Genomic DNA, 16,144 nt, shown 5'->3' with positions numbered 1-16,144 from the left:
GCAGCTGAACTATGATTTGAACTTAGGTCTATCTAGCCTGGAATTTCATCACCATGCTCTAGGAATTAGTATCTGACCTTGAGGACTTGAGGAGTGAGACTAGAAATGTAATAAAAAAATATAGAAATATGAAAGATACATATGAATATGCATAATATATGAAACATATATGAATATATATGAAAGATATATATGTGAATATATATAATGTATGAAAGATACATGAATATATATGAAATATATAATGAAAAGATTTCTATGAAAGATATACAGATATATAATGAAAATATTTTATTACATATATGTAATGAAAGATATAGAAAGAAAGAGAGACAGAGGAAGAGAGATTGTTATATTATGAATAATTTAAATTCAGCTTAAATTTTGTAGTCCTGGAATGATTAAATATATCACAAAAATCAGTGAAATAGATTCCTCAGAAGCCTACTTACATGAAAAAATTGAGGAAATCCCTTAGAAAAAAAGAGCTCACTTTGGAAATACAGAAATTCAAGGTGTAACTATGGCTGAAAGTGAACAAATCCAACACAGTAAGTACTAATTGATTGGGAAACCAATTAGGTATTATTGATTGTTTATCTATTACTTAACTTTTCCTCTGGTCTATCCCTTAAGGATACATAGGGAAGCAATGTATCCTCCCCTCCTTCTTCATAGGACATACAAGTGCCAGGTATCCATCCCCTGGCTCCAGTGCAGTGCTGTGAGCAGAAGCATAGATGAGATAAGGGGTGGTGGTACAAATTCACAGGAAGTGTGCTGGCCATAATGCCTGTGGGAGATGGCAGAAGATTATCAAAGTCAGTAATAGGCAGTTACTCCCCAGCTAGAGGAAGATCATTTGGGCTCTGTCCAATTAGTTAGTGTAACATATTACAAAGTGAATCCAACAGAATAATCACTAGGAACTGTAATCTCCTCATGCCTGGACCAATTGGTGAGTATAAAGGTGAGGAGAAAAGTTCATTTAGGCTCTAAAACTGTGTCTGATCTCTCAGGAAACCTAGCACGGACTGGTGCATAAAATGATTGGAAAATAATGACTGACAGCCTAGCCTGAGCAGCTAAGTCATCCCATATGTATAGGATGCAAGACATGGATAGTATCTTCTGTACGTGCTACTTCTTCAAGTAAGTTCTCAGTGGTGAGTGGAGGTCTCACTGCTGGCTACAAGAGGTATAGGTGATGTAAGTCAAAACTCTCCCCCCTGGAAATAATCTGTCATTACCAGTTGTGGGAGGTACATGAAATACTGCCAGGGTATTGATTTCCTTCTACTTCCCTAGTGTACCAGAAGGTGCCCCACATCTGTAGCCTGTCTCTGTGTCTGAGAGTCTGTCCCAGAAGAAATGATGGAGTGGCCCAAGTCAAAAAACTTTTATATTTCTATTATTCCAAGTTGGGATTCTCAGGTATGGCACGTAAAGAAATTTCAAGTGTTTTACTGGAAAAAAAATGTAGCAGAGGTTCAACCTTAAGCCTAAGTTCTGTTTGTCCTAGGATTCAGCTGTATCTGGGCTTATTTGAAAGATAGGTTCCCATAAGTCTGTCAAAGGTCTAATTAAATAAATAATCAGGAAACATTTTAAAGAGAATTAATAACTTGAAAGACTTTGCTTATACAGCAATCATCAGGCATGCAGTGGCAATAATGAACTTTAACAGCAATCATGGTATCTCTAGTGTCCTAGACACCAAGCAGCAGCATTCTTAGTACATTTTGTTTTGGGTTTCCACCATCTTAATGCAAATAAGATGAACATCAGAAGTAGTAGAACATCAGAACATCAGTAGTAGAACATCAGAAGTAGAACATTTTTATAAGGCAGTAGTAGTGGCTCTGGGGGACTTCTGTAATATGCTATTGCTGGCATAATTTACTATTAATGTCAGAAGCAATTGAAGATATAAGGAAAAGACACCAGCTGACATCAGCAAGATAGCCACTATGGTTTGAATGTTTGTCCTCTCCAAAACTCACCTGAAATTTAATTGCCATTTGTAACAGCATTAAAAGGTAGTACCTTTAAGAGGTGATCAGGCCACGAGGCTTGGCCCTCATAAGTGGATTAATGCCATTATTGCATGGAGTGGATTTATTATCATGGGAATGGCTTTCTTATAAAAGAATGAATTCAGTCCCCTTTTATCTCTCTCTCTCTCTCTCTCACTTTGCCCTTTTGTCATGATGCTTTATGCCACGTTATGATGGAGCAAGAAGGCACTCACCTGATGCTGGCACCTTGATATTGGACTTATTGACCTCCAGAACTGTGGGCCAAAAAATTCTGTTTATTATAAATCATCCAGTCTGTGGCATTCTGTTATAACAGCTCAAAATATACTAAGGCAACGATGGAACAGAAGTTTTCAGCTCTTATCCTCTCTTGGAAACATCAATTTAAAACAACTATTCATGCAAAAAAAAAATGCTTTTATAAGAGCTAAAGAATCCAGGTGAGAAATTACAGCATCTGGATGGAAGACAGAAATTTTTAAAAATGAAGAATTGAAGAAGGTAGCAAGGATAGCTTTTCATTATCTATGTCACTCCTTCCCTAAGCCTGGGAAACAGAGAGGGAGGAGAGATACACTCTGTAGGGGGAAGGAGGGAGTAGACTGAGCACACAACTTTGCCTCAGACCCTAGCACCAGACTCGCCCCAGTGGATCCTGGTGCAAGGCTGGCCTCTGTGGCCCCAGGTTCCAGGCTGGCCCCTGTGGACACAGAATCTAGGCCTGCCCTAGCATCAGGCCAACCCACAAGCCCAGCCTTTAAGCCAACCACAGGATAAGGCAGGCTCAAATGGAACCAGGCTCTAAGCCCACCCCATGGACCCAGGATCCACATGTTCCCCCATTGACCCAGATGCCAGGCCCACCCCAGTGAATGCCAGGACCAGGTCAACTGCCACAGACTCAGGACCAGATCCATTTCCAAAGACCCAGAATCCAGGTTCACCCCAACCCCAGGCTGGCAGCCCTAGAATGGGGTTCAAAGCCCACCTATGTGTCAGGTTGGCCCATGTGGACCCAGGCTTCAGGCCTGCTCTCACAGACCCACACACACGAACAACTGATCCGAGGACTACACTGGATGCCCTGCCTAGAATATCTAAGCAGATTGAGTGCTGAAGTGCTTTTCCTGTTAAAGCCAGTATGTAAAGACTGGAAGAGATGTCTACTTTGAAAGGGCAATTCAAGGATCAAAAATAATCAGGGAAATATGACACCACCAAAAGAACGAAATAAAGCATCAATAACCAATCCCAAAGAAATGAAGATCTACAAATTGCCTGCCAAAGAAATTCAAAATTGTTTTCTCAGTGAGCTACAAAAGATAGACAACTAAATAAAATCAGGAAATAAATAAATGAACAAATGAGAAGTTCAAAAAAGAAACAGAAACCATTAAGAAGAACCTAACAGAAATTCTGGAGCTAAAGAATACATTGACAGCACTGAAAAATTCCACAGAGGGCTTCGACAGCAGATTCAATTAAACAGAAGAAAGAATCAGCAAGCTCAAAAACAGGTTATTTAATGTACCCAGTCAGAGGAACAAAAATAAAAATGAGTGAAAAACATTGAAGAAAGTCTTATGGCTTTGAGACACCATCAAGAAAACTAGCACATGGATTATGGAAATTTCAGAAGGAACAATGAAGGAGAAAGGGACAGAGAGCTTACTTAAAGACATAATGTCAGCTTCCCAAATCTAGAGAGGAAACTGAACTTCTAGATCCATGAAGCCCAAAGAACCCCAAATAGACTGAATGTGCGAAGATCTTTATCAAAAAAACATTGTAATAAAATTCTCAGAAATCAAAGAAAAATAATTTTAAAAGCAGCAAGAGAAAAGCAATTCATCACATAAAAGGGAACTCAGCAGAAACCTTGCACACTAGGAGAGAGTGGGATAATATATCCAAAGTGCTGAAAGAAAAAAAAATGGCCAATAAAAATTTATACCCAGTGAGTCTGATTTTCAGAAATACACAAGAAATACGGACTTTTCCAGATAAACAGAACCCGAGATAGTTTATTACCCCTAGACCTGCCTTACAGGAAACCTTAAAAGGAGTTTTATAAGTCCATACTACTAAAATACTAAGACAGTACTACTGGATCATATCATAACTCTATTCTAATGTTTTCCAGAATCTACATACTGTTTCCCATAATGGTTGCAACAATTTACCTTATCACCAATAGTATGCCAGTGTTCACTTCTCTCCACTTCCTCGCCAACAATTATCTTTCATCTTTTGGATAGTAGTCATTCTAACACGTGTGAGGTGATAACTCACTGTAATTTTTAATTGCATTCCATGCTGATTAGTGATGTTAAGCATTTTTTCATGTATCTGTTGGCTATTCTATATAATGTCTTTTGAGACGTGTCTATTTAGGTCCTTTCCCCATTTTAAAAAATTGTGTTTTTTTTTGTTTTTTTTTGCTATCGAGTTTCTTAATATATTTTAGATGTTAACTCCTTATCCAATGATACTAAGCCCAGTCATTGTAATCCCTACATAAATTCCAGTGCCTTTATTCACAGAAATAGAAAAATGATTCTAAAACTTATATAGAACCATAAAAGATCCCAAATGCAAACTTGAGCGAGTAGAACATAGCTGAGTGCATCATACTACTTGATTTCAAACTATCCTACAAAGCTATAGTGATCAAAAAAGTATGGTATTGGCATAAAAAAAGACCTACAGACCAACGAAACAAAACAGAACCCAGAAATAAGTCCATGCATTTATGGCAAATTTATCTTCAACAAAGTTGCCAAGGATACACAATGCAGAAAGGATAGTCTCTTCTATAAGTGTTGTTGGGAAAACCGGATCTTGTCCCTTGGAAGGGTGATTTTCAATCATTATCTCACACTATATGCAAAAATCAACTCAAAATGAATCAAAGACCTGAAACTATAAATCTTCTAAAAAGAAAACAGCGTGAAAAACTATGCTACTTAATATGTGCAATGATTTTTTTGAATATGTCTTCAAAAACACAGGCAACATAAGCAAAAATAGGCAAATAGGATAGCATCAAACTAAAAAGTTTTTGCATGGCAAAGGAGACAATAGAGTGAAAAAATGGCCTATAGAGTGGGAAAAAATATTTGCAAGATGTTAACATCTAAAATATATTAAGAAGCTCAACTCAATAGCAAGAAAACAAATAACCCAGTTTGTCAAATGGGCAAAGGACCTAAATAGATATTCTCAAAAGACATTATACAGAATAGTCAACAGATATATGGAAAAAAATGCTAACGTCACTAATCAGCATGGAATGCAAATCAAAAGCACAATGAGTTATCAACTTACACCTGTTAAAATGACTACTATCAAAAAGATGAACAATAACTGTTGGCAAGGAAGGGGAGAAAAGGGAGCACTGGCATAACTATTAGTGGTAAGGTAAATTGGTACAACCATTATGGGAAAGAGTATGTAGGTTCTTCAAAAAATTAAAATGGAGCTATGGTGTGATCCAGTAATCCCATTTTTAAGTATATATCTGAAGAAAATAACATTGGTATATTGAAGAGATATCTGCACTCGCATGTGCATTGTAGCGTTCTTCACAATAGCCAAAATATGACATCAACCTGTGTCCATTGACAGATGAATTTGGATAACAACATTATCCAGCCTTAAAGATAGAAGAAATCTTTTCATTTGCGACAATACGGATAAATCTGGAGGACCTTATGCTAAGAGAAATAAGCCAGGCACAAAAAGACAAACATCACATGATCCCACTTATACGTGGAATCTAAAAATCAAATTCATAAAAGCAGAGAGTAGAATGGTGTTTGCCAGGGGCTGGTGGGTGTGGAGACTGGAGAAATGTTGGTCAAAGGGTAGAAAGTTTCAGTTTTTCAGGATGAGTTAGTGCTGGAGATGTAATATAAATCATAGTGACTGTACTTAATAATACTGCATTGTATACTTGAAATTTCCTAAGGCAGTAGATCTTAAATGTTCTCAGCACAAAAAAAAAAAAAAAAAAAACAACAACAACAAACGGTAACTACCTGAGATGATGGATATCTTAGTTAGCTTGTGGTAATCATTTAACAATGTAAATCAAAACATCATTTTATACCATGTAAATATATATAATTTTCATTTATCTATTAAACCTCAATTGCACTGGGGGGAATAAGAAGCTAATAAGAGATTGATCTCAAAGGAGTGTCAAGTTCTTGAAATAACTATGAGACACTCACTGGAAATACCAGGAAAAGTTCAGGAAAAACTTGAAGGAAACCAGAAATTTCCAAGATTAAATAGGTCCAGTGTCAAAGAAATAGTGTTTTATGATTTACTGTGTAGCCTTGAAAGGAGAAAATAACTGATGGATAATTGTCTGAAATGACTCCAACTTTTTGACTTAGGTTGTAGGTAGATGGTGATGCTAGTCACCAAGACAAAACATCTAATACAAAGGACAAATTTTGGGCAGGATAAGGAGGTATGGCTAGTTTGGGAGATGATAAACTTAGCTTTTAATTTGAGCACTGCACTTTGTACAAATAGATAATGTTCATTATGTAGCACATAATAGTCTCGATCTCAGAAGAGCAATCAGTAATTCCAAACAGAAAAAAACAAAAAGTGCTGATTAAACTTAGCTTTATGAGTTTATTGAATATGATGAGAACATTCCTTGGGAAGTGGTGGAAATGGAAGCCAGATTTTTATGTGCTGAGGTGTGACTGCTTGGTGAAGAAGAGTAAACTACTATTTTTTTTCCTTCTTTCATTTTTTTTTTTCAAAAATCTTAACTAAAAGAATAATGATAGGACACAGGAAAGGTCAAAAATATTTCTAGGTTGATTTATTACAAGTAGAATGAGGGAGAACTGGAAAGTGAAAACAAAACGCTATATAAATAAATGGGTACTGACATCAGACAACTTGAATTTGGGGTAGAAATAAAGGGAATTTTCAAAGCTATGAGCCAAAATGCCAAGTCAATTTAGGCCACCCTCAGAGTGAGGCTGCTATGGTAGCACATTCCTCTTCCACATTTCAAAGTAGAATGGCCCACATGCTTTGGTTGCTTAACAGAACTATGACACAGAGATTGAAAAAAGCTTTAGAGGTATTGTCTATCTTATATATCTAGATACTTTGTGATTCCTAGTTGAAAGAAAGCAAAAGAGTAACAATCCTCAATATATGGCACATATTCACAAGAACAGTATACTGAAATACAGACGTGGTAAACTCAGTGTAGCCGATGCTGCCAATGCTCCATCCCTTACCCCTCATCCTACTTGTGTGCTTTGGTAATGGTCACATAGAATTTTCAGCCCTCTGACAAGTTTACATCTCAAATGTATCACCTCTCTTATCATTCTGCTCAGCCACAAGTAGCCATTTTCTGGAGTTAATAAACCTGGAGCAACCTCCAAAGAAAGGAGATACTAACAAATGTATCAATGCCTCAGCTTGCCAATCTTTGTAGACTGATTCTGAGTGTGTTGCATATGGTTTCTCAAAGTGTCCCTAGTAGGTTTCAGTCCCTGTTGCCCATGGGAGTAATCCACTTATTAAAGCACCTTTCATTGGTTTTTCTTTTTTCTCCATTTCAGTTTTTCCAATTCCTCACTTGGGCATGCTGGGATCTTCCAGATAAACTCCTTGCACACAAATACTTGCCTTAGGGTTTGTTTGGGGGCAAACCCAAATTGAAAAACTGGGTAACTCATCATCTGGGGATCTAGCTTTAAGAAAACAATTAGAAATATTGTGCAGGGGGACCATGATAAACAAAGATTGGTCACTGTGGTTTTAGTCAGGTGACCCAATATTCCTCAAATCTATCAATGAAGTCCCATTAATATTGACATTTCAATCCAAATACCTAAACCATGCTAGCTCTGAGCTCTTCAAAAATACTTAAGTACAAAAGTAGAGCTTGCATTTGCCTCCTGATCACTCAGAGCTGTCACTGTGAGGTTTTTCTCTGCCTTTATTGCTTGCCTGGCCTCCCTTGCCCTGAGCTGTGGGCCCTGCACTTTTTCCATCACCAGTGCTCACCAGTAATACTGCAGCTCCTTCTCAGTCCCCTCTTGAAGCCAGGAAACTAATGTCAATGTGGAGTTACATGGCAGATTTTGAGAGTATTACCTGGATATCAAAGAATTACCAATAGAGTCCTTCAGTTGAAACACACAGCACTTCCTCTCCTTTCCTTCAAAGCACACAGATCACAGAGCATCTGGATTGAAAAAGTCGTTGACACCAGCTGTCCCATTAAATCCAAAAACCATGAGGCCATGTTGCCGAGGCAGCTGAATTGCAAATACATATTAGACATTCAGTTTGATAGAGATACTCATTTCATTTTCAAGCCTAGTTTGTTGAGCAGGCTTTAGACATCCCCACACCTCCAATCTATCACACAAATCACACATGTATTCATAGATACACACTTGCACACACATACAGATCTACACAACAAAAACATAAACACACATGTACACACAAATACACATGCATACTCACACACAAACAGGCATGCACATATGCATATACATACATACATATATATAAACACGATTCAAGGGTGGTTTTTTTTTTGGAGGGATGTTGTTGCCATCATGGTTTTCTACCCTTTATGAGGTCCCTCAAAATTGAAAATTAGTGGATATAAATATTCCCCTTAAGTAAGGAATGTCACCTATCTTAAAGCTCCAGCCACATCTCAGTTTTGATATAGAGTTCCTGTTAAAATGAGAAGAAAAAAGAATAATAGAGAAAGAAAAGGAAGGGGGCAAAGCAAAAAAAAATTTTAGATAAAAGAGAACTAGGAGAAGAGAGAGAAAAATTAAATGCCCCAAATATGGGAAATGGTTAAATAAAAATGGTTAAATAAACTATGAAATTATCCACTTTGTGAACTCTTAGGATATATTTAAATGATACCTATAAAGAGTTTATAGAGGCATATGAAATGGTTGTTATAATTTGAAATTTTAAATAAGAAACAAGATATAAAATATGGGATGATAACTACAATAAATAGAAGTCTGAAAAATAAACAGAAAGATACTAACAATAATTTTCCCATTGTCTCTCAGTTATAGCAATACTATTCATTTTTCTAACTTTCTGATTTTTCTACAATTGTCAATTTTTAAATAAACTATATATAATTCATTACATAATATAAATATACATATGCAAGTGTGCACATATATACACTTGTGTGTGTATGTATGATGAACAAATGTATATATTAAACTTGGTTTGACAAAAGAGAAGGACTGGGGACTGACACTTTTTGGCTTTTAAGTCCTGGGTCAGCACCTTAATACAGTACACTGTTGGGAATTGTTCCTCTTTTTTTTATATATATATATATATATTACTGCTGTTATTCAATCCAGATTTCCATTTCACTTAGAGATTCACTAAGAAAGATATGCAATCATGGCACACATGTAATATAAATGGGCTCCTTTTAATTCCTTTCTTCTTTCCCAGCATCACAGCCCTAGCAAAATAATAAAGCTAGGTCAAGAGCTATATTTTCAGGCTTCTAATGTGTTTCTCATATTTTACACTAAAAATGGTAAGTCAGAGGTGAGCAATAATTATGGGCTTTCTTACTAAGCAATACTGAGCAAAGGTCTCAAGGCACATGTTCAACCTACTTGTTTCTTTTGAAGTGGACAGGAATCTAGAGATAAGAAGTATCTGTACAGGTTAGAGAAGAAATTTTTCTGTAAAACCAGGAACAATTGGTTGTCATTTTGTATATTACCCTACAATCAGAATCTAGAGGACTTTGAGGTACACAGTACTCTCTTGAGATAATTTATACCAAACACAAAGGGTAAATCTCTACAGTACTTACTACAAGCAGCAAAAGGAAGCTCTAGAACAAGGAATTAAACACAGTGTTTGTTTCCAATCGCAGAAGAGGCCATGAGCACCATATGTGTGTCAGGCTTATCATCTGAACCAAAGAAAGGCCAATCCTTCACCTTTCTTATGACTCTTATAGGCTGCAATATTTCACTTGGCCATAAACAACTTAATATCTCGCACCTAGTAGTATTCAGTGACACAGAAAGGGAAAGAGAAAGGATGAAGAAAAGAGGAAAGAGAAATAATTTCCCAAGATACAAATTTAATATTCTTTCCAAAGCATAAGAGCAATTAAAATATATTTCTCTGTTGTAGTTGTAGGATGGATTTTCCTACATCATTGTTCAGACATCCTGGAAATAATACCAGACTTTGTAAAGAACACAGAATATTTTTATTTTTAATTAAGAGAACATTCCTTCTAAGGGGGTTTAAGAGCTATGAACACAGGCATCAGTAAAAGTACTTTGGCCTTCCTTGAGCTCTGATGTGTAGACTGCTCACATTTTCATCTGCTTTTGAGACCTATTTCTGTAACACTGAGGACAGATGGCATTTGTTTTTCTAAAGATCTCTCAATTTTTTCTTCTTATAGTTACTTCTTGATAAAACTTAAATGACAGAACTTTAAAGAAGTGATGTCACTCTTTTAAAGAAAGTAGCTATTTCACAATATAAAAATATTGTCCCCCAATTTACATTCTTCTATGACTCATATTTTGCTGCTTTCACTGTATACATAACTCAAAGCCAAGCTCATTTAAAGTTCACATTAAGGAAAACTTGTTTGCCAGGAAATATTTAATTGAATCACAATGCTGTGATAAATCATTTTAAATGAGTTACTGACAGTCACACCTTTTTTATAGCTTTTATTAGAACACTGAGAAATTCTGGTTACAGAAATGTATTGCATAGCACCTGAAAATATAACATACCCATGGATTAAAGAAAGGTAAATTTGTGAGGAAAAGATTGCTTTCACTGCTTGCAAAATGAATGCTAGCTCAAGGCTGCCACATAAATTTTAAAAACCAGTATTTTTAAGTGGGCAGGAATCCACAGAAGATCCATAAAATGTATTGACACAAAGGAACACAGAACTTATGGTTCAAACGAGAGAGATAAAAACTATAAGGAGGAAAGGGAATCACAGCGGGAAAAAAGAACACATGAGATGTTTAGAAATGCTCAAAATAATGGAAGCCCATATTGCAAACTAAGAAGCTAGGATGTGATCCTAGGCACACTCCTCATTCAGTATTCGAATGGGTCTTATGACTGTTGCCTCAATTCTCTCTTTCCTAATCTTACTAAATTGCTTTTAATTATAGCCCTTAATAATTGACGTCTGTCTCTTTAGGGTTAACAATCTCCATGTGATTATAAACACTCGTGAACTCCTAGTTGCTAGGAGTTAAATACCAAGCTATTTAATTCTTTGAATCATCTCTTCTAGAAGCAATCCTGGCAGTTCCTAACCACTATTATTGCACGTCTCTATATGTCTTCCATTTTGACTATAATTTCCTGGTAATAATATTCCTCCAAATAGAAGTATTATTTATGATTCCAACTGTGATCGTGTCTCAGAACTATGAACAGGCACAGCTCCCTTCTCCTTGGTAATGGGATGCTTCCATAGATGGTGCAAACCATAACAGTATTCCTGTGTGCCACCACATTTCAGCCACATTTCCAATTTGTTTTTCTTTATTACCATAGGTATTTTTGATGATATCATTTCCAGGTTATTTTTTTTCCTCTAAACATCTTGTTTTTAATTATATTTCTGAGATATACGAGCCTCCTTTTATCCATACAGAATTCATCTTCTTGTTCTTTGTCCATATTTCTTTTGTCATGAAAATACCACGTTCAGATATGTTTGCACTTACCAGTGTTTGTGTCACTTTAATTTACAATAATATCCATGAAAGTCTTTATTTATTTTTAATTTCCATCCCTTATCACATCATTGAACCAAATTTTCTAATTCTGGAGGCTGTTTCCAACTATGTAACCCCATTTTGCCATATCTGTTTCATCTTGCACATTATTATAAAGGTTTTAAATGGTCTAAAACCCATCCTAAAACCCATTATAAAGGTTTTAAATGGTCTAAAACCCATCCTAATGTCCATTTGAGAATTACTTTTTAAGACTACTTTGATGAATAAATGTAGTTAAACAGCAAATCAAGACATACAAAATACAAGGCTCATGAATTAGCATTTATGCTTTCTACCTGCAGGGAGAGTAATCACTATTTGGTAAGAAAGATGAATCTTTTAACTCAGGAAAAGTTTCACAAAGGAAGTGGAATTGTAAGAAGTCTGAAATAACCGATAACTTTTGGATATATTTATATGACATTGAAGAACGATTTTTAAAAAAATCACAAAGCAGTATAGAGAAAGGTTAATGTTTCTTCAAATGTGAAGTAAACAAACATGAAACTCACACAAATCCAAGTCCCATTCCAACTCTGCAGACAATTGGTTGTGGATCTTTGATGAGTTAACCTCTAAATTGTACTTTCTTCATGAGTAAAATGAGCATAATATACTCACCTTCACCTACAGAAAATAATGTAAATGAAGTAATTTATATAGTCCCTAACATATTTTAGCAAGGTATTATTTGTTCAATTAATACAGAAAAAAAAATTCACTGTGTAGGACACCTGTATCATAATTGTTTGCTTTTACCTCTATGGTACACCAGGTCTACTAAGGTGAGTCACAGGTGGTTATTTCTATATTTTTCATTTGACTCATTACTTTATTGTCAAAAGTTGGTCTAATTTCAGCAGCCACAACTCTTAGAAGTAAAATTTTGGGAGAAAAGGGCTTTTAGTTATGCTTGTAGTCTCTAATTTATACTATAGCACTTTATATCATATTCTAATTATATCTCATATAACGTCTTATTATATATCATATATTTTTACTGCCAAAATTCCTTCAGGTTCAAGTGTCGTGTTTAAATTACTTCATCTACTTCCTATTGCAGAAGATTTTTATGTTACATGTATATCTCACGATAAGTATTTTTAATTGCTCACTTTTTAAATTTCAACTCTATGGCCCATCAAATCTTAATTATAACACCACTTGGTATAATCTTTTCTTATTCTTCTTACAAGAGATTAGCACAGAGGCACTAATTTGGCCTTCGAAATTAGTTGAATTCAAACCTTTGCTATTCTAATTTTATCCATGCCATCTTGGATAAATTAATTCATTTGTCTTAACCTATGGAGCGTGTGTGTGTGTGTGTATTCAGTCATATAACAAATAGCACCTATATATATTCTTTTGTTTAAATTTTCCATCTGGGTTATCTCTGTTTAGAAAACAATTATCATTTGCTGATGACTTCTTATTCTTCACGCTCCCTCTCACATCTACATATTTACTTTGATCCCACTGTCATCGCACATCTGGGCCCTCACCCTCAAATGTCCAAGTGCTGATGCCAATGAGCTCCCATCTGTTCTCTGGGCCTCTAGCCTCTTTCTCATCAAATCATATTCCTGCCAAGAGAAGGCCCTATAAAATATTTTGGACCATGTCACCCTCCTTAAAACATTCACTGGCTTCCCCTTGCCCAGGCCAAATTTTCCAAAATATATTTCACATAACACTGGTTCCACAAGACGCTTCTTAGAAATGAGGTTCTGAGGACACACCAGAAAACACAGTACACTCTATCCTCTACTTGAAAATTCACAGGTCATTGCGGGAGAGGATGAATAGGAGGCAAGACTAACTTGTGGCTCCCACTCAGCCAGACAGAGCAGCATGTGGAGACTCACATCATGAACTTCTGCGCCAATAACTACCTCAGGAACATACCAGGAAAGCTGAGAGAATCTACAGAGAGAATCTACAGACCCTTTGAAAGAAGGGCCCTGGGTGACAGCTTCAGGCCCTGGGTGACAGCCAAAAAACCATGAATGCCCAAAGTGTGAAAGTGTGAGGAGGATCATCCACCCCTGAACACATACTCTCACTGGGGAACCTGACGGTATAGATCACAGGAGGAGGGTTTCGACCTTACCTGTAACTGAGATAACTTTAGAGAGCTGAGCAAAATACAGGGGTAGAAGAAGCAGCGAGAAGAGCCCTGTTGTCTCTCTCAGTCCCCAGGGAAGTCATTTCTGACTTTGTCTCACAGGAGTCCTTGGGGAGGGCTGCCAGAGGAACTGGGAAAAAAACGCAGGGAGAAGGAAACTTCCAGCTGAACTTTGTAACAATTTTGACCAAGCATGAAGTTTCCTGGACAGAACCCAGAGGAAGGGGTGAATTGGGAGTGCAGACACAGCACAGAAGCTGTGGCAGGCAGGGAGACATGAAACCTGGAAGCCCTGCTTGCTTTATCAGCTGGAAGGCTGGTAGCCTGAGGAAAACTCTCAGCCCTGCTCAGCCGCTGTCTGGAAACAAACTTGGTGCTGTTTCAGGGAGGGCCACGGTGGGAGTGAGACCAGCCCTTTGGGCTGTGCGGGAGCTGGGTGAGACCTGTAACTGCCTGTTTTCCCTCACTTTTCTGGCTACCTGCATGACGCAGCAGAGGTAGTCATAATCTCCCTGGGAACATAATTCCATTGGCCTAAGAACCACACCCCCATCCACCACAGCAGCCACAGCAAGCCCCACCCAAGGAGAGTCTGAGCTCAGACATGCCTAACCCTGCCCCCACCTGATGGTTTTTCTCTACCCACCCTGAGAGCCAAAGACAAAGGACATAATCTCTTAGGAGCTCTTGAGCCCCACCCACCACCTGATCCTCCCCATACTACCACAGCTAATGATCTCTTGAAAACACCACCTCCTGGTTGGAGGCAATCAACACAAAACTAGTGCAATAAACAAAACTACAACTACAGACCCTCACAGAGTCCACTTCACTTGCTTGCCACCTCCACCAGAGCAGGTGCTAGTATCCATGGCTGAGAGACCTGAAGACAGTTCACATCACAGGACTCTGTGCAGACACTCCCCAGTACCAGCCCAGGGCCTAGTAGCTCTGCAGGGTGGCTAGATCCAGAAGAGAAAAAAGAATCACTGCAGTTTGGCTCTCAGGAAGCCACATCCTGGGGGAAGGGGGAGAGAACCACATCAAGGGAATACCCCATAGGACAAAAGAATCTGAACACCAGCACCTGAGCCCCAGATCTTTCCTCTCACACGGTCTACCCAAATGGGAAGAAACTAGAAGAACAATTCTTGTAATATGACAAAACAAGGTTCTTTAACAGCCCCGAAGGATCAAAACTAGTTCACCAGCAATAGACCCAAATCAAGAAGAAATTTCTGAATTTCCAGAAAAAGAATTCAGAAGGTTGATTATTAAGCTAATCAAGGAGGCACCAGAGAAAGGTGAAGTCCAACTTAATGAAATAAAAAATAATAATAATACAAGATGGCTGGGTGCATGGTTCACGCCTGTAATCCCAGCACTTTGAGAGGCCAAGGTGGGCAGATCATGAGGTCAGGTGATCGAGACCATCCTGGCCAACATGGTGAAACTCCATCTCTACTAGAACTACAAAAATTAGCTGGTCATGGTGGCGCATGACTGCAATCCCAGCTACTCAGGAGGCTGAGCCAGGAGAACCCTGGAGGCAGAGGTTGCAGTGAGCCAAGATTGCACCACTGCATTCAAGCCTGGTGACAGAGCAAGAGACTCCATCTAAAAAAAAAAAAAAAAAAGGAAAACAAGATATGAAGGGAAAAATCTTCAGTGAAATAGATAGCATAAAGGAAAAACAATCACAACTCTGGAAATGAAGGACACACTTAGAGAAATGCAAAATATGCTGGAAAGCCTTCACAATAGAATAGAACAAGTGGAAGAAAGAACTTCAGAGCTCACAGACAAGGCCTTCAAATTAGCCCAGTCCAACAAAGACAAAGAAAAAAGAATATTAAAAAATGAAGAAAGCATTCAAGAAGTTTGGGATTATGTTAAACGACCAAACCTAAGAAGAACTGGTATTCCTGGGGAAGAAGAGAAATATAAAAGTTTGGAAAACATATTTGAGGGAATAATCAAGAAAAACTTCCTGTCCTTACTAGAAATCTAGACAATGAAATACAAGAAGCTCAAAGAACACCTGGGAGATTCATCACCTAGGTACATAGTCATCAGGTTATCTAAAGTCAAGATGAAGAAAAGAATCTTAAGAGCTATGAGGCAAATGCCTCAGG

General features: G+C 37.5%; 1 protein-coding gene across 1 annotated transcript in view; it reads right to left on the bottom strand.

Moving 5' to 3' along the window:
* Positions 1 to 276: 276 nt before the first annotated feature.
* The window catches only part of LOC109027227 (uncharacterized), a 494,433-nt gene continuing 478,565 nt past the window's right edge, over positions 277 to 16,144 (bottom strand). Inside the window, exons 4-5 of the mRNA XM_019028973.4 lie at positions 2,252 to 2,293; positions 277 to 793 (exon numbers count right to left, since the gene is read on the bottom strand). Coding sequence (XP_018884518.2) covers positions 597 to 793; positions 2,252 to 2,293 — 239 coding nt within the window. The 3' untranslated portion in view covers positions 277 to 596. The remainder of the gene's footprint in view (positions 794 to 2,251; positions 2,294 to 16,144) is intronic.

The sequence above is a fragment of the Gorilla gorilla genome, chromosome 5, assembly GCF_029281585.2.
Source record: "Gorilla gorilla gorilla isolate KB3781 chromosome 5, NHGRI_mGorGor1-v2.1_pri, whole genome shotgun sequence".
Taxonomy (NCBI): Eukaryota; Metazoa; Chordata; class Mammalia; order Primates; family Hominidae; genus Gorilla; species Gorilla gorilla.
This window is presented reverse-complemented; position numbering and strand designations above follow the sequence as displayed.